We start from the raw sequence: 17,328 nt of genomic DNA, 5'->3' as shown, positions 1-17,328 counted from the left end.
TAGTAAATTTTACTTACCGAGTCTAAATCTTCAAACTCATAGTATTGAGTGCATATCTCAAACATATATTGCAAGACATAATATCCGCACTCCACATTACCGGGTTGTGTAGGACACTACAAATTATAAATTTTTATGTATATATATTACAAAGTTAAACAATAAAACATTACTAATAACCTTATAAAATATATAAAACAATTTTGATATATACCTTAATTTCTCACCATTTTAACAAATGTTTAGCTCTTTGTCCTTTCAAATTTGTTGTTGACCGAAATGCCCTATTATATACTCTCATAAGGTGAATTCAAAAGAATAATAATAGTTAATAATAATAAATAAATATTATTAGGAGTTACTTACACACTCAATGGGGCCTTAATCTCTAGGTCGCGGTTACATGGCAGTGGGTCTAATACATAAACCACTTTTGATTTCATCCAAATGACCAAAAGCAACCAACGACTTCTACATTATTTAAAAATAAATACGTTAACGCAATTCACAAATAAATCAATTAATTTATATAAATAACAAAGAATATAAATTTAGTTTTCTTACTCTTGATGGTATGGAGTCGAAATAAATGTCCGGTCCTTCTCTTTCTCAATCGCATGCAAGAGATAAGAAACGACCGCGTTGTAATTTGTTTTGATACTAGCTTTTGAAATCTTCCTTGGGCATACAAATCCAATTGATGGCACTCCAATTTTTTTGCATAGCCGATAAAGACATCTAAAATGTAAATAATTAGTAAATCAAATGATAAAAGATAAAAGATAAAAGATAAAAGACTAAAGACTAAAGAAAAAAAATACTTACACTATAAAGACTTGTATTATGGACACATCGAGCCATTGCATTGTCAGCAAGTCTTTAATGTCGTCAAACATCACGACACCAGCCATATTTGAATGATGGAATATTTCCCCCACGTCCTCTATCTCCATCTCAACATTGTCCAAATTAGCTGGCAAGTGTCTTAGATATGAAACCATCTTCTTGGATTCATCTCCCAAGTGCTCCAACACATCTTCAGAAACAATCGTGGGTTGTAACTCTATGGCATATTGATCATCACTTTGAAAATTCCTCATATTTTGAGCTTTTGAAATTTCTTACGTGCCAAGAAAATTTAAAAGCTTAACAACAATTAGAAGATATTAAATTGAACAAGATATTAAAGATATTCAATATTACCTTAAACTCGTTCACTGGATCAACAGACTGACAACTACTCCAAAACGGTGTGCCTACCCTTGGACTAGCTTGTGCATTCTTCATAAAAGATTGAAGCTGAGATTGCATATCCTTAAACTTTTCCTCCATTTCTTCCCTTGTTTCTCTTCTTATTTTGTCAGCCAATTTTTCATAAAGATTTTTCTCCATAGCCTCAAGATCAACACCTGAAACACCCCAAGATGATTTTCCACGGCTAGGCATACCAAACACATCCCGATTCTTGCTATGCACTCCAACGCCTCTCACATAGCCACCGTGCTCATTGGTGCCTAGAGCTGCTGATAATATATCATTTTGACGGGCTGGTTGGAATGATCCTTGAGACATCTCTTCACACTTCTCGATCTATTGCAACATAAGAAGATTGTTAGCATTCTCATTAATTAATTAAATAATTATATATATATATATATATATATATATATATATATTTAAAGTATTTGTATTACTTACAATTTTACCAAACACTCCCATTGTTTTTTCGTTAGGAATGTAATAACTTCCATCTTCAGACTTTTTAGACCACACTCGAACCCAATCCAAGCTACGATCACTTGCTGCTATTTTCGATGTAATAGAAGCGCAAGAAGATTGTGAAGACAATGGGTCAGACAACATCCACTCAGACTGCTTTCCAATATAACCTCTGGACCCTAAGTAGTGAGGATGCTCATTTCGAGCTTATAACTCCCTATACTTCTGACTTATGGCCTAAAATACAATTTGGTTTTAAATAATAGCATGTTAATAGTAATAAAGCATTAAAACTAATAAAACATGATTATTAAGTTTACTTGGAACTCCTCAGTTTTATGATTTTCTAGAAATATGTTGCATTTTTCTTCATCCAAGAAAGTATATAACTCAATGGGAGAGTTATAGTTATGATGCTTTTTGTTGATGAAGTCCCGCACCAATCTTGTCTTGAAATCTTTCCAACGCAACCCCGTAATCCTCAGAATATTTTTCTTTATATCTTCATTTGGGATATTAAACTCTTTCTGTGAATTTAGAGACAACAAAAAAGCAAGCAATTAGATTTTTCATATATATATATATATATATATATGTATAGAAGTAATGATCAATATATCAATTAAATAAAGTTAACGCTTATTACATTAAGATAATGCCAAATTTGTTCGTTAACTCCGTGGGGGACGTGAGGCCAATCTGTGATATTAATATCCACGTGATGACGAACCAAACTGCCCAGGTAGTTTGAGAACTCCTTTGCATTTGGGCCAATAGGCCTACATGAATCATCAAACTCAATTTCTAATAGCCTATCAACTGGCTTTTTCTTTTTCATTTTCCCACAAACTGTAAGTCCTCTTGTTCTAACAGGCCTTCTATGCTCTATGGGCTCTGTAGGGTCGGCCATGGATATTTATATACCTGCACATTCATAAGATAACAATATTATTAGAAATTATATTGTTATAAAAACATATATATATATATATATATATATATATATATATATAACAAATAAGATTATATTACATTTTAGAAATTATACTATCGGATGGTCAACCCACAATCCTTCTCCATGATCAGTATGCATGTAACTGGTATCAATGTTATCTTCACCTAAAGCCACAGATTGAATACCAATAGAAAATGGTGGGATTTCATCAAAGTGGTCATATTCTTCTTCATCCTCAACATCACCAACACCAACAATACTTCTTTTCCCTTGCAAGACAATTGACCACTTACTATCAATTGTATCAGAAACATAGAAGGCTTGTTTAGCTTGAGATGCAAGTATAAACGGTTCATCACGATATCCAGTCTACCAAGATTAACTAAGGTAAAACTCATATCATCTACTCGGACACCTCGTCTGTTATCAACCCAAGAACATCGGAATAGAGGAATCTTAAACACCTTATAATCAAGTTCCCAAATTTCTTCAATGACTCCATAGTATGACAAAGCAGCATCTACCGGGTTAGTATCTTTAGCAGTAGAATAGTCTCTTGATAGTGCTACTAATGTCACTCCACTGTTTTGCACCACACTTTTTTCATCTCGACATTTTGTGTAAAACGTATACCCATTAATATCATATCCTTCATAAGGGTCCACAAGAACACCAGGGCCCCACGCTAACCATCGAATGGTTTCACTGATATTATTGGACACTTGAGATAACTCTTGGAACACTGTATCTTTAAACCAGCTGATAAAAGTGTTATTGTGTTCATTTGTTATCCATCTTTCACCCTTAGAAGGATTTTGTTTCCTCATAATAGACATGTGTTGATCCAAGTATGGATAAACCTCAGAAAGGTGCTGTAGTACGAGATGATGAGCCTGATTTCGCATTTTTGCACTTGGTAGAATAGCTTTATACCCAATGGTACCTTTTCCTGTGAGTTTTCCTTCATGACGTGATTTAAAAACACCAATGGACTCAACATTAGACAAATAATCAGTACAAAAATCAATGACTTCTTCAGCGCCATAAGCTTCAATTATAATCCCTTCTGGCCGATATCGATTTCTCACATATCCTTTCAAAATTCTCATATATCTCTCAAATGGATACATATACCTTAAAAATACAGGACCACACATTTTAATTTCCCACACCAAGTGAACTGTTAAATGCACCATAACATCAAAAAATGATGGGGGGAAATGCATTTCAAATTGATATAAAGGTACTATCACATCAGCTTGCAACGAATCTAACACATTTGGATCAACAACTTTACTACTAATGGCATTGAAAATGTAACAAAGTTTGGTAATGGTTTGTCTAACATGGTTTGGTATATGCCTCTACAACAGGTAACATATGTTGCATTAACACATGGCAATCATGAGATTTCATACCAACCAATTTAAGGTCCTTCATTGAAACAAGTTTTTTAATATTAGATGAATAGCCGGAAGGAACCTTAATACCATTCAGACAGCTACAAAAACTTGTTTTCTCCTTTTTAGACAAAGTATAACAAGTTGGAGGTAAGTATGCCCTCTTTCTAGATTCTTGTGGTGCTAACTAATCCCTTATCCCCATTTCAACCATATCTTTTCTAGCTTTAATACCATCTTTCGTCTTACCTGGAATATTCAACAATGTCCCGATAAAGCTATCACAAATATTTTTCTCTACATGCATTATATTAAGACAATGTCTAACAGATAAGTGCTCCCAATATGGTAAATCCCAGAATATAGACCTCTTTTTCCAAATACCCTTCTGACTTGTTTTTGAAGTTTTTCCCAACACATTATCAATGTTTTTGACTCTTTCATAAATGACATCCCTTGATAATGGTGAGCGAGCCACTCTAGTCTCAAATTTTCCATTGAAAACTTTTTTTCTTCTTTCTATAAGGATGGTCAATAGGTAGAAAGGTTCGATGACTCATGAACACATTTTTCTTACTATTATTTAGCAAAAGATCATCTGTTTCAGCTTCACAAATAGGGCATGCCTTAGCCCCTTTAGTAGTATTGATATCTACTATTATGTACAATAATTCACCCCTTATTTTAGTTGTTTTAATGCTTATTTTCCTTATTCTAATGAAATTGAGAATTGTTTGTGTGTTATATTATCCCAAGAGTTGAATTATCCACAAGGAGCAGCAAAGGAAGAATTTTGGAGCAGTTTGGACAAGTTTTGGAAGAAAAGAAAATTATCAAGAAGAATAGGAAACAAGAATAAGAATTGGAAAAGAATTAGAAGTTTTCTAATGGGCCAAGGCCCATCTATCTCCTATATATTCTACATATTCTCTACAAGTTAAGGAGGTTCCCTTACAGAGTTCTGAACCCTAGCTAGTTTTAGTTTATTCTCTTTATATTTCCCTAGAATAGTTTAGATTAGTTTTACATTAGATTATTTAATTTCAAGCTTGGAATCTCGGATTGAAGTTGGATTTGTTCTTTATCAGTTAAGGTTCTCTTCTCTTTATATTTCTTGCAATGTTTATGGTTAATTATTATTTTGCTTTGTTTACTTCCATCATGCAGGAGTAATTCGTTTATGGGTTTGGATTAGGGATCCATTGTTAATCTTGATGTTTGATTTATGATTATTTGCATAAAGGGATGGAATCTTTTACCTAGGGTTTATGTTGATTTGGGGATTTCTTTGCACTAGTTATTGGTTTGTGGCCAGAATTAATTGCTAGTCTAGGAGAGGGATTCATCACAACGACAGTTGGGTGGAGACCTCGAGCCTTACCAATTTCAACCTAATTTTCTTGCTATGAAAGTAGAGGTAATTTTGGGGGCTTACAATGCTTAGGTGCTTAAGGTTATGATTGATGCATCACGACAGTGGGGCAATCTTAGCCTAATTCTCTTATTGATTACGAAAGTAGCTGAGTAGAACTCTTTTGTGCATTGCCCATATATCCCTTGGTTAATTATTCTTTCCCTAATCCTGAGCTTATTAGAACATCAAGGTTACAATCCCCCTAATCTGACCCATACTTTTATCATACTGTTACACCTTAATCAATTGCTTTCGTTTACATCATTCAGTCTTTGTTGCTTGGATTCTATTAATTCATACACTCTAGTGCCTGGTAATTCACACAATTTCGTGCCATAACCCCAATCCTCAGCGGAACGACATTACACCCTTTTTACACTCATCATTTGTGCTCATCACATTTTGGCGCCGTTGCCGGGGATTGGTTTATTTGGTTTTGATTGTGTGATTAATTTATTACTAGCATTAGAGTTAATGAATTTTAGGAGATCAAGTTTTTATCACAAAAAGAAAAAAAAAATAACAAAAAAAAGAAAAATTTTGCTAATGTGCCTGCAAGTCTATATCTTTTGATTTGATTGAAAGAGATTCCCATGATGGATCAAGGAGGATACTACGGTTGTCAATCTTATGAGGGCAACCAACATGATGGATATGGAAATCTTTTTCCAACTCAAGCCCCACCTCATACCCATTACTATGATGCTCAATCCCAAACTTTCCGTCCACCACAATTCCACTCCCAAAACTCATACTCTCAATACACTCCAAACTACCAACATCCATACCCACAACCTTCACAAGATTTCAATCCACACTACCAAAATCCTTACCCACCACATCCTCAGAAGTACCAATCTTTCCCTCAAGAGTTTGGTGCCAATATGAATAAAGAAGTTTTTCAAGGAGGTGCGCCACCAATGTTCATGCCACAACCTCTTTGGTGTGCCATATGTGGAGGATCACATGAAGTTAAAAGATGCTACATCTTTGATCCTAACTTTCGATATCCAGGCCAAGTTCAAGTACCTGTACATCAAGAACATCAAGAGCCATTTTATCAAAAACCTCCACAAGCAAGCAAACCTATTGATGAGGAAACCTTAGCAATAGCTAGGCATTGGGGAGTCACTATTGTACCTGATGATGACATTGAGGATGGTGGATATCCCATGAGACCAAGTGAGGATGAATATGCCAATGATCAATGGGAACCTCAAGAGCCATTTTATCAAAAACCTCCACAAGCAAGCTGTAACACCCCGGCTCGGCTATACCGTACATCCGGAGTAGTTACCGCCACACCTAGACTAAACCCAGCCAAGACCAGACAGAGTTCACTCTAGGTGCACAGGCTAACAAGAAAACTATTTCACATCATCATCATCATTACCCAACATATCTTCATACATATATATATAGGTGAGCAAAAGGGGTAGCTACACTAACTACCAGAATATATCCAAGAGTTTAATTACAACTTACTAGCCAGCTAAGTTCATCATGGCTACAAAAGATACATGTACACAAAAAAAAAAGGGTTCCTCCCATAACCTTTCTAATCAGTCATCCTCTTCTAAGGGGCGGTACTCCGGTTCGGAGTACGTCCCCCATACAAGATGCCAGTTGCCCGCAACCCAGGTGAGATGATCCAGGAAGTAACTAGGAGTGTACATCATGGACCACTCATCCCAATGTTCCGAAGGAGCGAGATTCCACGGACAGGGATAAAAGACAACAAATTCTAAGGGATCACTCCCTTCCAACACCTCTACCGGAAAAGACCCAAACCTAGACCTGGCCCCATCCAGAAAATTTGGCTGGCTACTGCGAACCGGGATACGAGAGGGTGTAGTTGGGTAAGTCGGAGGAGGACTGTACGGTGGGGAAGGAATAGCAGGAACATAAGCCGGAGCTGGAGAGTCAGGAGCGAATCCAGGAGCATACGGGTTGACATCAACTAAGTACTGTACATAATCATCATGATCGTAGATAGGGAACTCCAACTCGGAAGGATCCGAGTCAGGTGGGCTACACGAGCCTACCCTAGACATCTGTTAAGAACACAACGAAGTGTAGTTAGCACGACGGCTAAGCAAGGAAATCCATTTGTCACTTAAAAGTAGACAAAGGTTTGAAAACATAGATAATCTAAAAGCTTTATAAAGTTTTACCATGATTTGAAAATCTGCCTGTAACGAAACGATTTATAGATAGTATAATATCGTATAAACGTTAAATCATATAAAGCTTTTCTCAAATAAGAATGAAGTCATAACTTGCCACTCAAAATAATTTTCATGCCTTTTTCAGACAAGTTTGCAAAATTTCACATTTCCAGGAATTTCATCATTTGCAAATAGAACCGCAGCTCTAATATTTATAATAATCTGAACCGCGGCTCAGAGTAACAATAATTTTCATACTCAAAAATTTTCCACTTAGTTTCCCCTGAGTAAGCACTTTGAACATTTCTCAATTCTCCTTCTCAAACCTTGGGCAGTGGCATTTCCCTGCCTTCCCGTCGGTCTCCTTATCCCAACCTAGGGCCATGGCACTCCAGCCCTCCCATAGGTCCAACCTTATTCCAACCCCGGGCCGTGGCGTTTAAGCCTTCCCGAAGGTCCCCACCTTATTCCAGAAACTAAGGGTTTGAAAACATTTTTCTTTTTCTTTCCTGGAATCAAATAGTATTTTCAAAATAATTTATTTCATCCAAATATGGTTGTGACATCCCAAAATTTCGTCACTAGTTTTGTTACAAAAAAAATATTTTTGTCAAAATTGATTTTGACAGTTTCTGTCCAGAAATTACAGTTTTGTGCAGTCCGAAAGATTGAGCCGGTAAAAATAGTTCCCGAACTCTTTTTCACTTGAAATATTTATGGTAGAACCCTAACTCATAGTACTTAATGTTCATAAAAAGTTTTGGTCACCTAGGTTCACGAATTTACACAGAAAATTCCATTTTTGCCCTTGGCAGTGTGCTGTCCAGCATTTTTCCTTCTCTGGACCAGTTTTGGGAAAAATTCCGAAAACCATACTTATGCTACTCCAAAAATTATGAAAGTTTATATGCGGCTTCTACACTTATAGAAATACATGTATAAAAAAAATTGGACCAAAATAATTTACCAATTTTTCCCAGAAATTCACGGAAGTTACTGACAGAAATCTGACCTGATTTCCTTTCTCTATTTCCACAAGTATAAGCTTATATAGACATAAATACAACATATACAAGCATATCCAAGCTATGAACTTGTATACGAAAATATTCCCAAAGCTCCAAAAACACCATATTTCAACTAAAATCAATTATCCAAATTCAAGTGACTAATTCCAACTTAAGGGAATTCCTTACCTCACAAGTGTGTAATATCACCGTAAAAGTAGTCTTGAACCTTTATCCCCAAGTTTCACCGAAAAACCGTAGGTAGAATACACCACCATAACAACATATTTAAGAAATCTTTACCTACAATCAAGTTCTAGGGAAGAAATCAAGACTTTTTAACCGAATAATATTGAAATCTTACCGAACAAATTGGAGAGTTGTGTACAAGCTTGGCTATGGTTTTAATGGAGGAAAATGGTGGAAGTCACCTCTCTTTCTCTCTTTTGAAATTCGGCCAAGGAAGAAGAAGAAGAAGAACAAATGGAATAAATTGGCTTTGGGTATTCTTCCTTTTGAGGTAAGATGTTTTTATGGGAAAAAAAAAATAGAATAAAATAATGAAGTATTTTCAAACTTATCAGTTGGGGTCCAAACAGATAAAGTTTCGGTAGAAAATAATCTGGATAGAATAATTCTCGAAACCAAAAATTTATTCCAGACTAACCCTCAAAATTGGGCTAGGTTCGGTACACCGCGAAATTTTAGCGATGTACGATCAAAATAAATTTTCGCTGCTATGGGCTGATTTAATTGAATAGGAAGTTCAAGAATAATAATATGGTGTCTAATAATCCATTTCCTAGGCTAATCGGGTCCGAATACCAGCTCCTAAAATTTTACGGTTCGTGACCGGCACGAACGATCGCAACTTAATAACAACTATACTTCCTTAAAAAAAATTATTTTGAAGCATCGGTCACTTATCTTATGAATGTCATAGCTTAAAGACATATTTTCTGAACCTCAAACTTATCGAAATAGACGAGGGGTTACACAAGCAAACCTATTGATGAGGAAACCTTAGCAATAGCTAGGCGTTGGGGAGTCACTATTGTACCTGATGATGACACTGAGGATGGTGGATATCCCATGAGACAAAGTGAGGAAGAATATGCCAATGATCAATTGGAACCTCAAGAGCCATTTTATCAAAAACCTCCACAAGCAAGCAAACCTATTGATGAGGAAACCTTAGCAATAGCTAAGCGTTGGGGAGTCACTATTGTACCTGATGATGACACTGAGGATGGTGGATATCCCATGAGACAAAGTGAGGAAGAACATGCCAATGATCAATGGGAACCTCAAGAGCCATCCTATCAAGAACCTCCACGAGCAAACCAACCTATTGATGAGGAGATGATGAGGTCCATGATGTATAACTTAATCATTCAAATGAACATGTTACAAGCTCAATTGGAAGATCTTAAGGCTCAAGGAAAAGGCTTGACAACTCAAGAACCCATTCAAGTTTCAATTCCTTATGAAGATGTTATACATGAGTTGTTCACGCCAAGTAAAGGTGGTGATGCAGAGGAGATGGAGGATGAAGCTGATGGAGATGAGAAAGTGAATGATGAAATTGAAATGGAGTCTTTGAATTGGGAAGACAGTGTGGAGTTGCAAGGGAATGGTGATAAAGAGCAGCTTAAAGATGGTCCAAGTGAAGAAGTGCTCAAGAATGATATTGTTGATGAATTTGGTGGCACAAACGAGGCATGTCTTTCATTTGATGACACTCCCTTAGGTGAGAACTTTAGACTAACTTGGGAACCGGGAGGTGTCAATGTTTTTGAATGTGGAGGCCCCCATTGGCCAATTTTCATGTCCAAGGATTCTTACTTCATCTTAGTGCATAAAGAAGACCCAAGGTTTTCCCTACTTGCTCAAGGAAAGGAAAATCAAGGGGAAAATAAGAATGGATTTGGTGCAAGTGTGTGCTTGAACTTTGAGTTCATGAAGGAACAGTGTTTGAGTTTTCTGGTGGTGGACTTGTGTAGAAAGGAATTCATTGATGACCACCATTTGAGGCACTATCTTGAAGAAAAATTTGCTAGGAAGGATGAGATGTTCTTTGTTCAATTCAATGATGGTTGATCTTGAGAGGTTGAGTCGAGCTGACGACAGTAAACTTAGCGCTTCATGGGAGGCACCCCATGTTATCCTTTACTTTCTTGCATTTTGTTTTATTGCATTTAATTTATTTTGCTTTAGTTAGATTTTAGATTTTAGTCTTTATTTGGTTTTCAAGAGGTTTGGTAAGGGAATATTTGAGTGAGAATTGATTTATTTTACTTCTAAGAGAGTGGGGAATGTTTGGAAATTGAGTGTTTATGATGTGTTTAGGTATTGGAGTGCTTTGGGGATGTTTTGGATCGATCTACAGGTGAAAATAGGCCTTTGGCGCGAAAAACGGACTTTTTGCATATGGAGAGCTCGGGGTCACGGCCAACATCACGGCCATGACCCCGCCCGTAACCTTTTCCGCCGCTTCCAGTACGTTTTTGCTTATAGAGAGCTCTGGGTCACGGCCATGACCCCAACAGTAAAAAAAAATAAAAAAAAAATAAATAAATTTTTGCTATTTTTTCCCCACTTCCTTGTGTGCACTATTGTTGTTTTCCTCAGGTTCTAAAGTTTTTTTTTCTTCCATTTTTCTTCATTGCATCAAGACTTCAAGGTTCAGTTTCCTAACTCGATTTTTTAATTTCTCTCTCTATTAGTTTTGAATTTGTGTTTCATTATTGATTTTATTCTGTGTATCCCCTCTATTGTGCTTAATTGTTTGTCCATCGAGGACGATGTCCACGTTTTAGTGTGGGGAGTGCTATTTATGGTTTGAAAATAAAATTTTTGGTGAACTTTGCTTGAAGGACTCAATGTGCAACACTGTGGATAGTCTATTTTCTTTGCTTTGTGGCTGTGACCACTTTCCTCTCTGCTGGTTGGTGGTTTGATTTGGTGGTTCTTGTGCAGCCTAGCTTGTCAGGGATGATTCGAGGTTGAGCTTGTGTTTAATTCAGTCTCTTGCCAATAATTGGGTTAACCTCTAACCTAAATGTTCCCCTTGTGTGTTATGCATTGCTAGTGAAGGCTTATGTGGGATTCCGGTGATATTTGTCTTGTCATAGCTTGTCTCAGTGCTCTCATAGTGAAGTCTATAATTTGCATGCTTTGAAGTGATTTAGGCCATTGTTGTTAGCCCAAGCCTTTAAACCTACCCTTTATTATAATTGTTTTCCCTAGTTGTCCCCTTTTGAGCCTTGTTTTTGTTTAATAAGTGCTAAGCACTTCACCCGTCTTTGTTATTGTTTTTCTTGTTTACCCATGTTATTTAACCCTTAGCCTTTAGCCATATATTTCCATCCACCCGTAGAGAGAATGCAGCATTTGTTCTTTAATTTAGAAGAGATTTCTTTTTGGAGCTTATTCTTGTTAGAACTACTCTTGTTATCTTTGTCCTAGTGTGGGGTTTGGTGAAAGTAATCAGTTGGTTGTTTTGTTTTGAAGAAAAGAAAGTTGTTTGATGGTAGAAAAGAAAAGAACGATTGAAAGAAAAGAAAAGAAAAATTGTTGTTTGAGAAAAAGTTTGGAAGTAATGAAAAATTTGTGAAAGAAAAGAAAAGAAAAAAAGATGAATAAAAGTGCAAATGGTTCATGTTGCTAGAAAAGTTGTGTCAAACCCCACTATTTTAGAGTGTTCTTATGTTCTCAATTGTAGTTTGCTCCATTGTCCATACTTGTAGTATCTCTTCTAGATTAAGTTGTGAATAGGTGTGAAATTCTCTCATTTGTTCATTTTTCCATACCCCTTCTTTGTTAGCCACTCACCCTTAGCCCCATTACAAGCCGAATAAAGACCTACTTGATCTTAGCATGCAGTTTTAGAGTTGATCTATGGGAGTATGAAGGGCAAATCTATGGGATCTCATCTTAAGCCAAGTTCTGTATAATCTCAACTGAGTACATGTGCATACAGGGTCCTAATCTACCTTAATTCTGGTGCCCGGTTAGTGGCCTGAGAGGGGAACTCACTTGTGATTCTGAGATGATTCTTGAAGCAGGTTAGGTTGTATGAGATGGTTGGTGGTATGTTTGGTTGTGCAGGGAGGAAGTGTGATCAGTTTCATTGCTTGGAAAGTGGATTGTCCTTGGTAATTGCTTGAGGACAAGCAAAAGTTCTAGTGTGGGGGAGTGTTGGTCCCAAGGGGATGAGGTACAAGTCTAGAGGGGGGGGTGAATAGACTTGTATAAGATTTTGCAAATCTTTTCGACCTCTCGTGTGTATTGAACTTGGGATGTTTAGGTTCGATACCTCACGAGGTGAAGACAAAGTTTTATGCGCAGCGGAAATGTTATCCCCTTTTAGTTAACACGAGGTTGAGTTAGTTCGAGAGGTGTGTTTATATGTAGTGCAATCGAGAGGTTAGCGAGAGATAAAAGCAGTAAGTAAATGCAAGAGAGATTTTTAAGTGGTTCGGCCAACCCGCCTACGTCCACTCTTCTTCCAGAAACTCCCTGGAAGGATTGCACTAAAAACTTCCCTTTTTAGTACAATGTCGAGCGCTTGAGCTTTGATCACGAAGCCCGCCTCAAGCCTCAGGTTTATCGCCCCGCTTCTTGTTACTCCACCTATCGAGCACTTGAGCTTTGATCACCAAGCCCGCCTCAAGCCTCAGGATCTTCACAAGACAGCTCCCAGGTTACTCCGCCTCTCCAAGGTCTTTCTCCCCGCTTCCAGCTACTCCACCTCTCGAGCACTTAACCTTTGATCACCAAGCCCACGTCAAGCCTCAGGTTTCTTTCNTCCGCCTCTCCAAGGTCTTTCTCCCCGCTTCCAGCTACTCCACCTCTCGAGCACTTAACCTTTGATCACCAAGCCCACGTCAAGCCTCAGGTTTCTTTCACTCGGACAGCTGCCAGGTTACTCCACCTCTCTTGCTTAATCCAAAGCAAGGTGTTTTTGGTTGTCACAGTTGAATGTAACAGACTCCAATCTGACCACAAGCTATCGTTGAATCAACTTCGATGTAGAGCAGCTTCGGTCACCTTCTAGATGTATAACAGTTTAAGCTTTGTAACTCTCTTAAACACTAAGATGTGTTTTCTCGCTGTTTTGAATATCAGGATGATATTCCAAATTTAGCACTTGCACTTGAACGTTTTAGTCAGACACCTCTTTCGAATTTTCTTGCCTCTTATTTTTTTTCATGTCTTCACGTCCTTTTTATATGAGAGTTGAGGAATAATTCCGTTAGAGGGAAAATTATTCCGTTTGAAATTTGTCTCCCATGCTGATCATGGGTCTTGCATATTTTCAGCATATTTCATGGAGTGGTGATCTTGTAACTTGAACCTCTTTGTCTTGTAGTGAATGTTCCATAGTTCACTTTTCTTGAGTCCATGCTCCACTTTCGTCTTTTGGTAAAAGTTACTCTTTTTATATTCCCATTATTCCTTGTTTGTAGGGAATCAGACCACTTCAGCATTGGTGCACCTTTTGACCGTTTGTGGTGGAAATCTGACGTGTCATCCATTTCCGCCCATTTTGAAATCTTCACGTTCGGCACCTCTTCATTATTCCATCTCCATGATATTCTTCTTCTCCAAACTTTAAGTATGACCGTCATTCAGCTTTGTTGGAGAATTGTTAGTGTATCGAGACCAAGGTTGATATCTTGATTGCTTAATGTCTCGAACTCAAATATCGAGAGGTCTATCTCTCGAACTCTGTTTATGTCTCGAACTGGATAACTGTATCGAGAGGTCCTACCTCTCGAACTCTGCTTATGTCTCGAGACTTAGTTGATGTCTCGCAGACCCTTATTCCTCCAGTGTTGTCCCATGCTTTCTTCTGATCTGTCTATATGATTACAACACACGAGACTTCTAAGATGTTCAAACAAATTTCCCTCAAGCTTAAATATTTTCCGAGTTGAGCTCAAAGTTACCCGGTTGTATTTTCGCTCTTGGTTTACTTGTCGAACTTACAGCGTTTTTGCCTATGCATCGAGACTTGGGGATTTCTACTTAACAGTTGGTATCATCAAAACCTATTACATGATGTTCCTAACAATTTCCCCCTTTTTGATGATGCCAACACTTATACTTACTCTATATGGCTGATTTGATAGAAAGAATTACCATAGATTTTATTTTTCAGCGCATATGGTAAGTTTGACAAATACTCTACTAAAACATGAATAATAGAACTCACGCAACACCCCCAGCAAAAGATATATATATGATTATAAAAGGAAATGTTTACAAAGCAGAGTTTTAGTAGAAAAGTTTAAAAGAAATAAGACCAAGAACAACATAGACATCAATACATTGAAATAAGATGGAGTTTGGACCACGAGAGCTTACTTCTTGTTGGCTTTCCTCTTCTTGTTAATGGCTTCTCGTGTCTTGATGGGGTCTTTCGGATTTACCAGGCTTATGTATTCATCTGTGACATCTAGATGCCTGTAGTTCCTGTAGGCTTCCCCCACGAACTCACCATCAATTACTCCATCTTTCCACCAGGCAATGCATTCTTCTGGAGACATATTGCTGTGTGTAGATATCCCAGTGGTTTTCAGAAGCTTGAATATCTCCAGGGTCAAAATTTGTTCAGTGTCTTCTCTGTTCCCAAACTTAAAGCTTGTCATGAGAAGATCTATTTTCCTTTCTTTTTCTGACTGTTGTTCTTGTCTTTTTCTTCTTCTTTCTCTGTCCTCTTCTCTCCTTTTCTCCATTTCCAGTGTACGCTGGACCCTTAGGTTTTCTGCCTGTTTAGCATCCTCCACTGCTTTGCTCATGATTCTTGGTATTTTTGGAGGTGGTCCAGCTGGTTCACTTGCTGCCCTTTTCTTGCCTGTTGTATTTTCCCCCTTCTTTTTCCCTTTATTTTCCCCCTTGTTGGCATCATCAGCACGGGAAAGAAGGATGGACATACCTTCGAAGATTGCTTGAAGTTCGGCAGGCACTTGGTTCGACAGGTCATCGAGTATGGCTTTCATCACATCCTGTCGAAGTTCACTGGAATATTGGAAGGCTCGAAGCTCTGCTCGCATCTCGGCTAATTCAGCCCTCTTGCTTGCAGCTCTGCTCGAGCTACACCAGCTTCTGTTAGGAACATCATGTAATAGGTTTTGATGATACCAACTGTTAAGTAGAAATCCCCGAGTCTCGACGCATAGGCAAAACGCTGTAAGTTCGACAAGTAAACCAAGAGCGAAAATACAACCGAGTAACTTTGAGCTCAACTCGGAAAATATTTAAGCTTGAGGTAAATTTGTTTGAACATCTTAGAAGTCTCGTGTTGTAATCATATAGACAGATCAGAAGAAGCATGGGACAACACTGGAGGAATAAGGGTCTGCGAGACATCAACTAAGTCTCGAGACATAAGCAGAGTTCGAGAGGTAGGACCTCTCGATACAGTTATCCAGTTCGAGACATAAACAGAGTTCGAGAGATAGACCCTCGATATTACGAGACATCAAGCAATCAAGATATCAACCTTGGTCTCGATACACTAACAATTCTCCAACAAAGCTGAATGACGGTAGCATACTTAAAGTTTGGAAAAGAAGAATATCATGGAGATGGAATAATGAAGAGGTGCCGAACGTGAAGATTTCAAAATGGGCGGAAATGGATGACACGTCAGATTTCCACCACAAACGGTCAAAAGGTGCACCAATGCTGAAGTGGTCTGATTCCCTACAACAAGGAATAATGGGAATATAAAAGAGTAACTTTTACCAAAAGACGAAAGTGGAGCATGGACTCAAGAAAGTGAACTATGGAATATTCACTACAAGACAAAGAGGTTCAAGTTACAAGATCACCACTCCATGAAATATGCTGAAAATATGCAAGACCCATGATCAGCATGGGAGACAAATTTCAAACGGAATAATTTTCCCTCCAACGGAATTATTCCTCTACTCTCATATAAAAGGACGTGAAAGACACAAAAAAGGGGGTTCGAAATTCTTAAGAAGTGTCTGTCTAAAACGTTCAAGTGCAAGTGCTTAACTTGGAATATCATCCTGATATTCAAAACAGCGAGAAAACACATCTTAGTGTTTAAGAGAGTTACAAAGCTTAAACTGTTATACATCCAGAAGGTGACCGAAGCTGCTCTACATCGAAGTTGATTCAACGATAGCTTGTGGTCAGATTGGAGTCCTGTTACATTCAACTGTGACAACCAAAAACACCTTGCTTTGGATTAAGCAAGAGAGGTGGAGTAACCTGGCAGCTGTCCGAGTGAAAGAAACCTGAGGCTTGACGCGGGCTTGGTGATCAAAGGTCAAGTGCTCGAGAGGTGGAGTAGCTGGAAGCGGGGAGAAAGACCTTGGAGAGGGGAGTAACCTGGGAGCGTCTTGTGAAGATCCTGAGGCTTGACCGGCTTGGTGATCAAAGGTCAAGTGCCGAGAGGTGAGTAACAGAAGCGGGGCGAAAAACCTGAGGCTTGAGGCGGGCTTCGTGATCAAAGCTCAAGCGCTCGATATTGTACTAAAAAGGGAAGTTTTTAGTGCAATCCTTCCAGGGAGTTTCTGGGAAGAAGAGTGGACGTAGGCGGGTTGGCCGAACCACTTAAAAATCTCTCTTGCATTTACTTACTGTTTTTATCTCTCGCTAACCTCTCGATTGCACTGCATATATA

General features: G+C 38.1%; 1 protein-coding gene across 1 annotated transcript; it reads right to left on the bottom strand.

Moving 5' to 3' along the window:
* Positions 1-223: 223 nt before the first annotated feature.
* LOC115999420 lies at positions 224-2,226 on the bottom strand. The gene is made up of 6 exons (XM_031239270.1): positions 1,699-2,226; positions 1,204-1,590; positions 826-1,061; positions 565-738; positions 367-471; positions 224-284 (listed from the first exon to the last, which is right to left on the bottom strand). The coding sequence occupies exons 1-6, from the start codon at positions 1,861-1,863 to the stop codon at positions 224-226; spliced, it is 1,128 nt and encodes a 375-aa protein (XP_031095130.1). The 5' UTR covers positions 1,864-2,226.
* Positions 2,227-17,328: the final 15,102 nt, after the last annotated feature.

The sequence above is a fragment of the Ipomoea triloba genome, chromosome 12, assembly GCF_003576645.1.
Source record: "Ipomoea triloba cultivar NCNSP0323 chromosome 12, ASM357664v1".
NCBI classification, from domain to species: Eukaryota; Viridiplantae; Streptophyta; class Magnoliopsida; order Solanales; family Convolvulaceae; genus Ipomoea; species Ipomoea triloba.
Note: the sequence above shows the minus strand (reverse complement) of the source record. Positions and strands in the feature narration are given on the sequence as shown.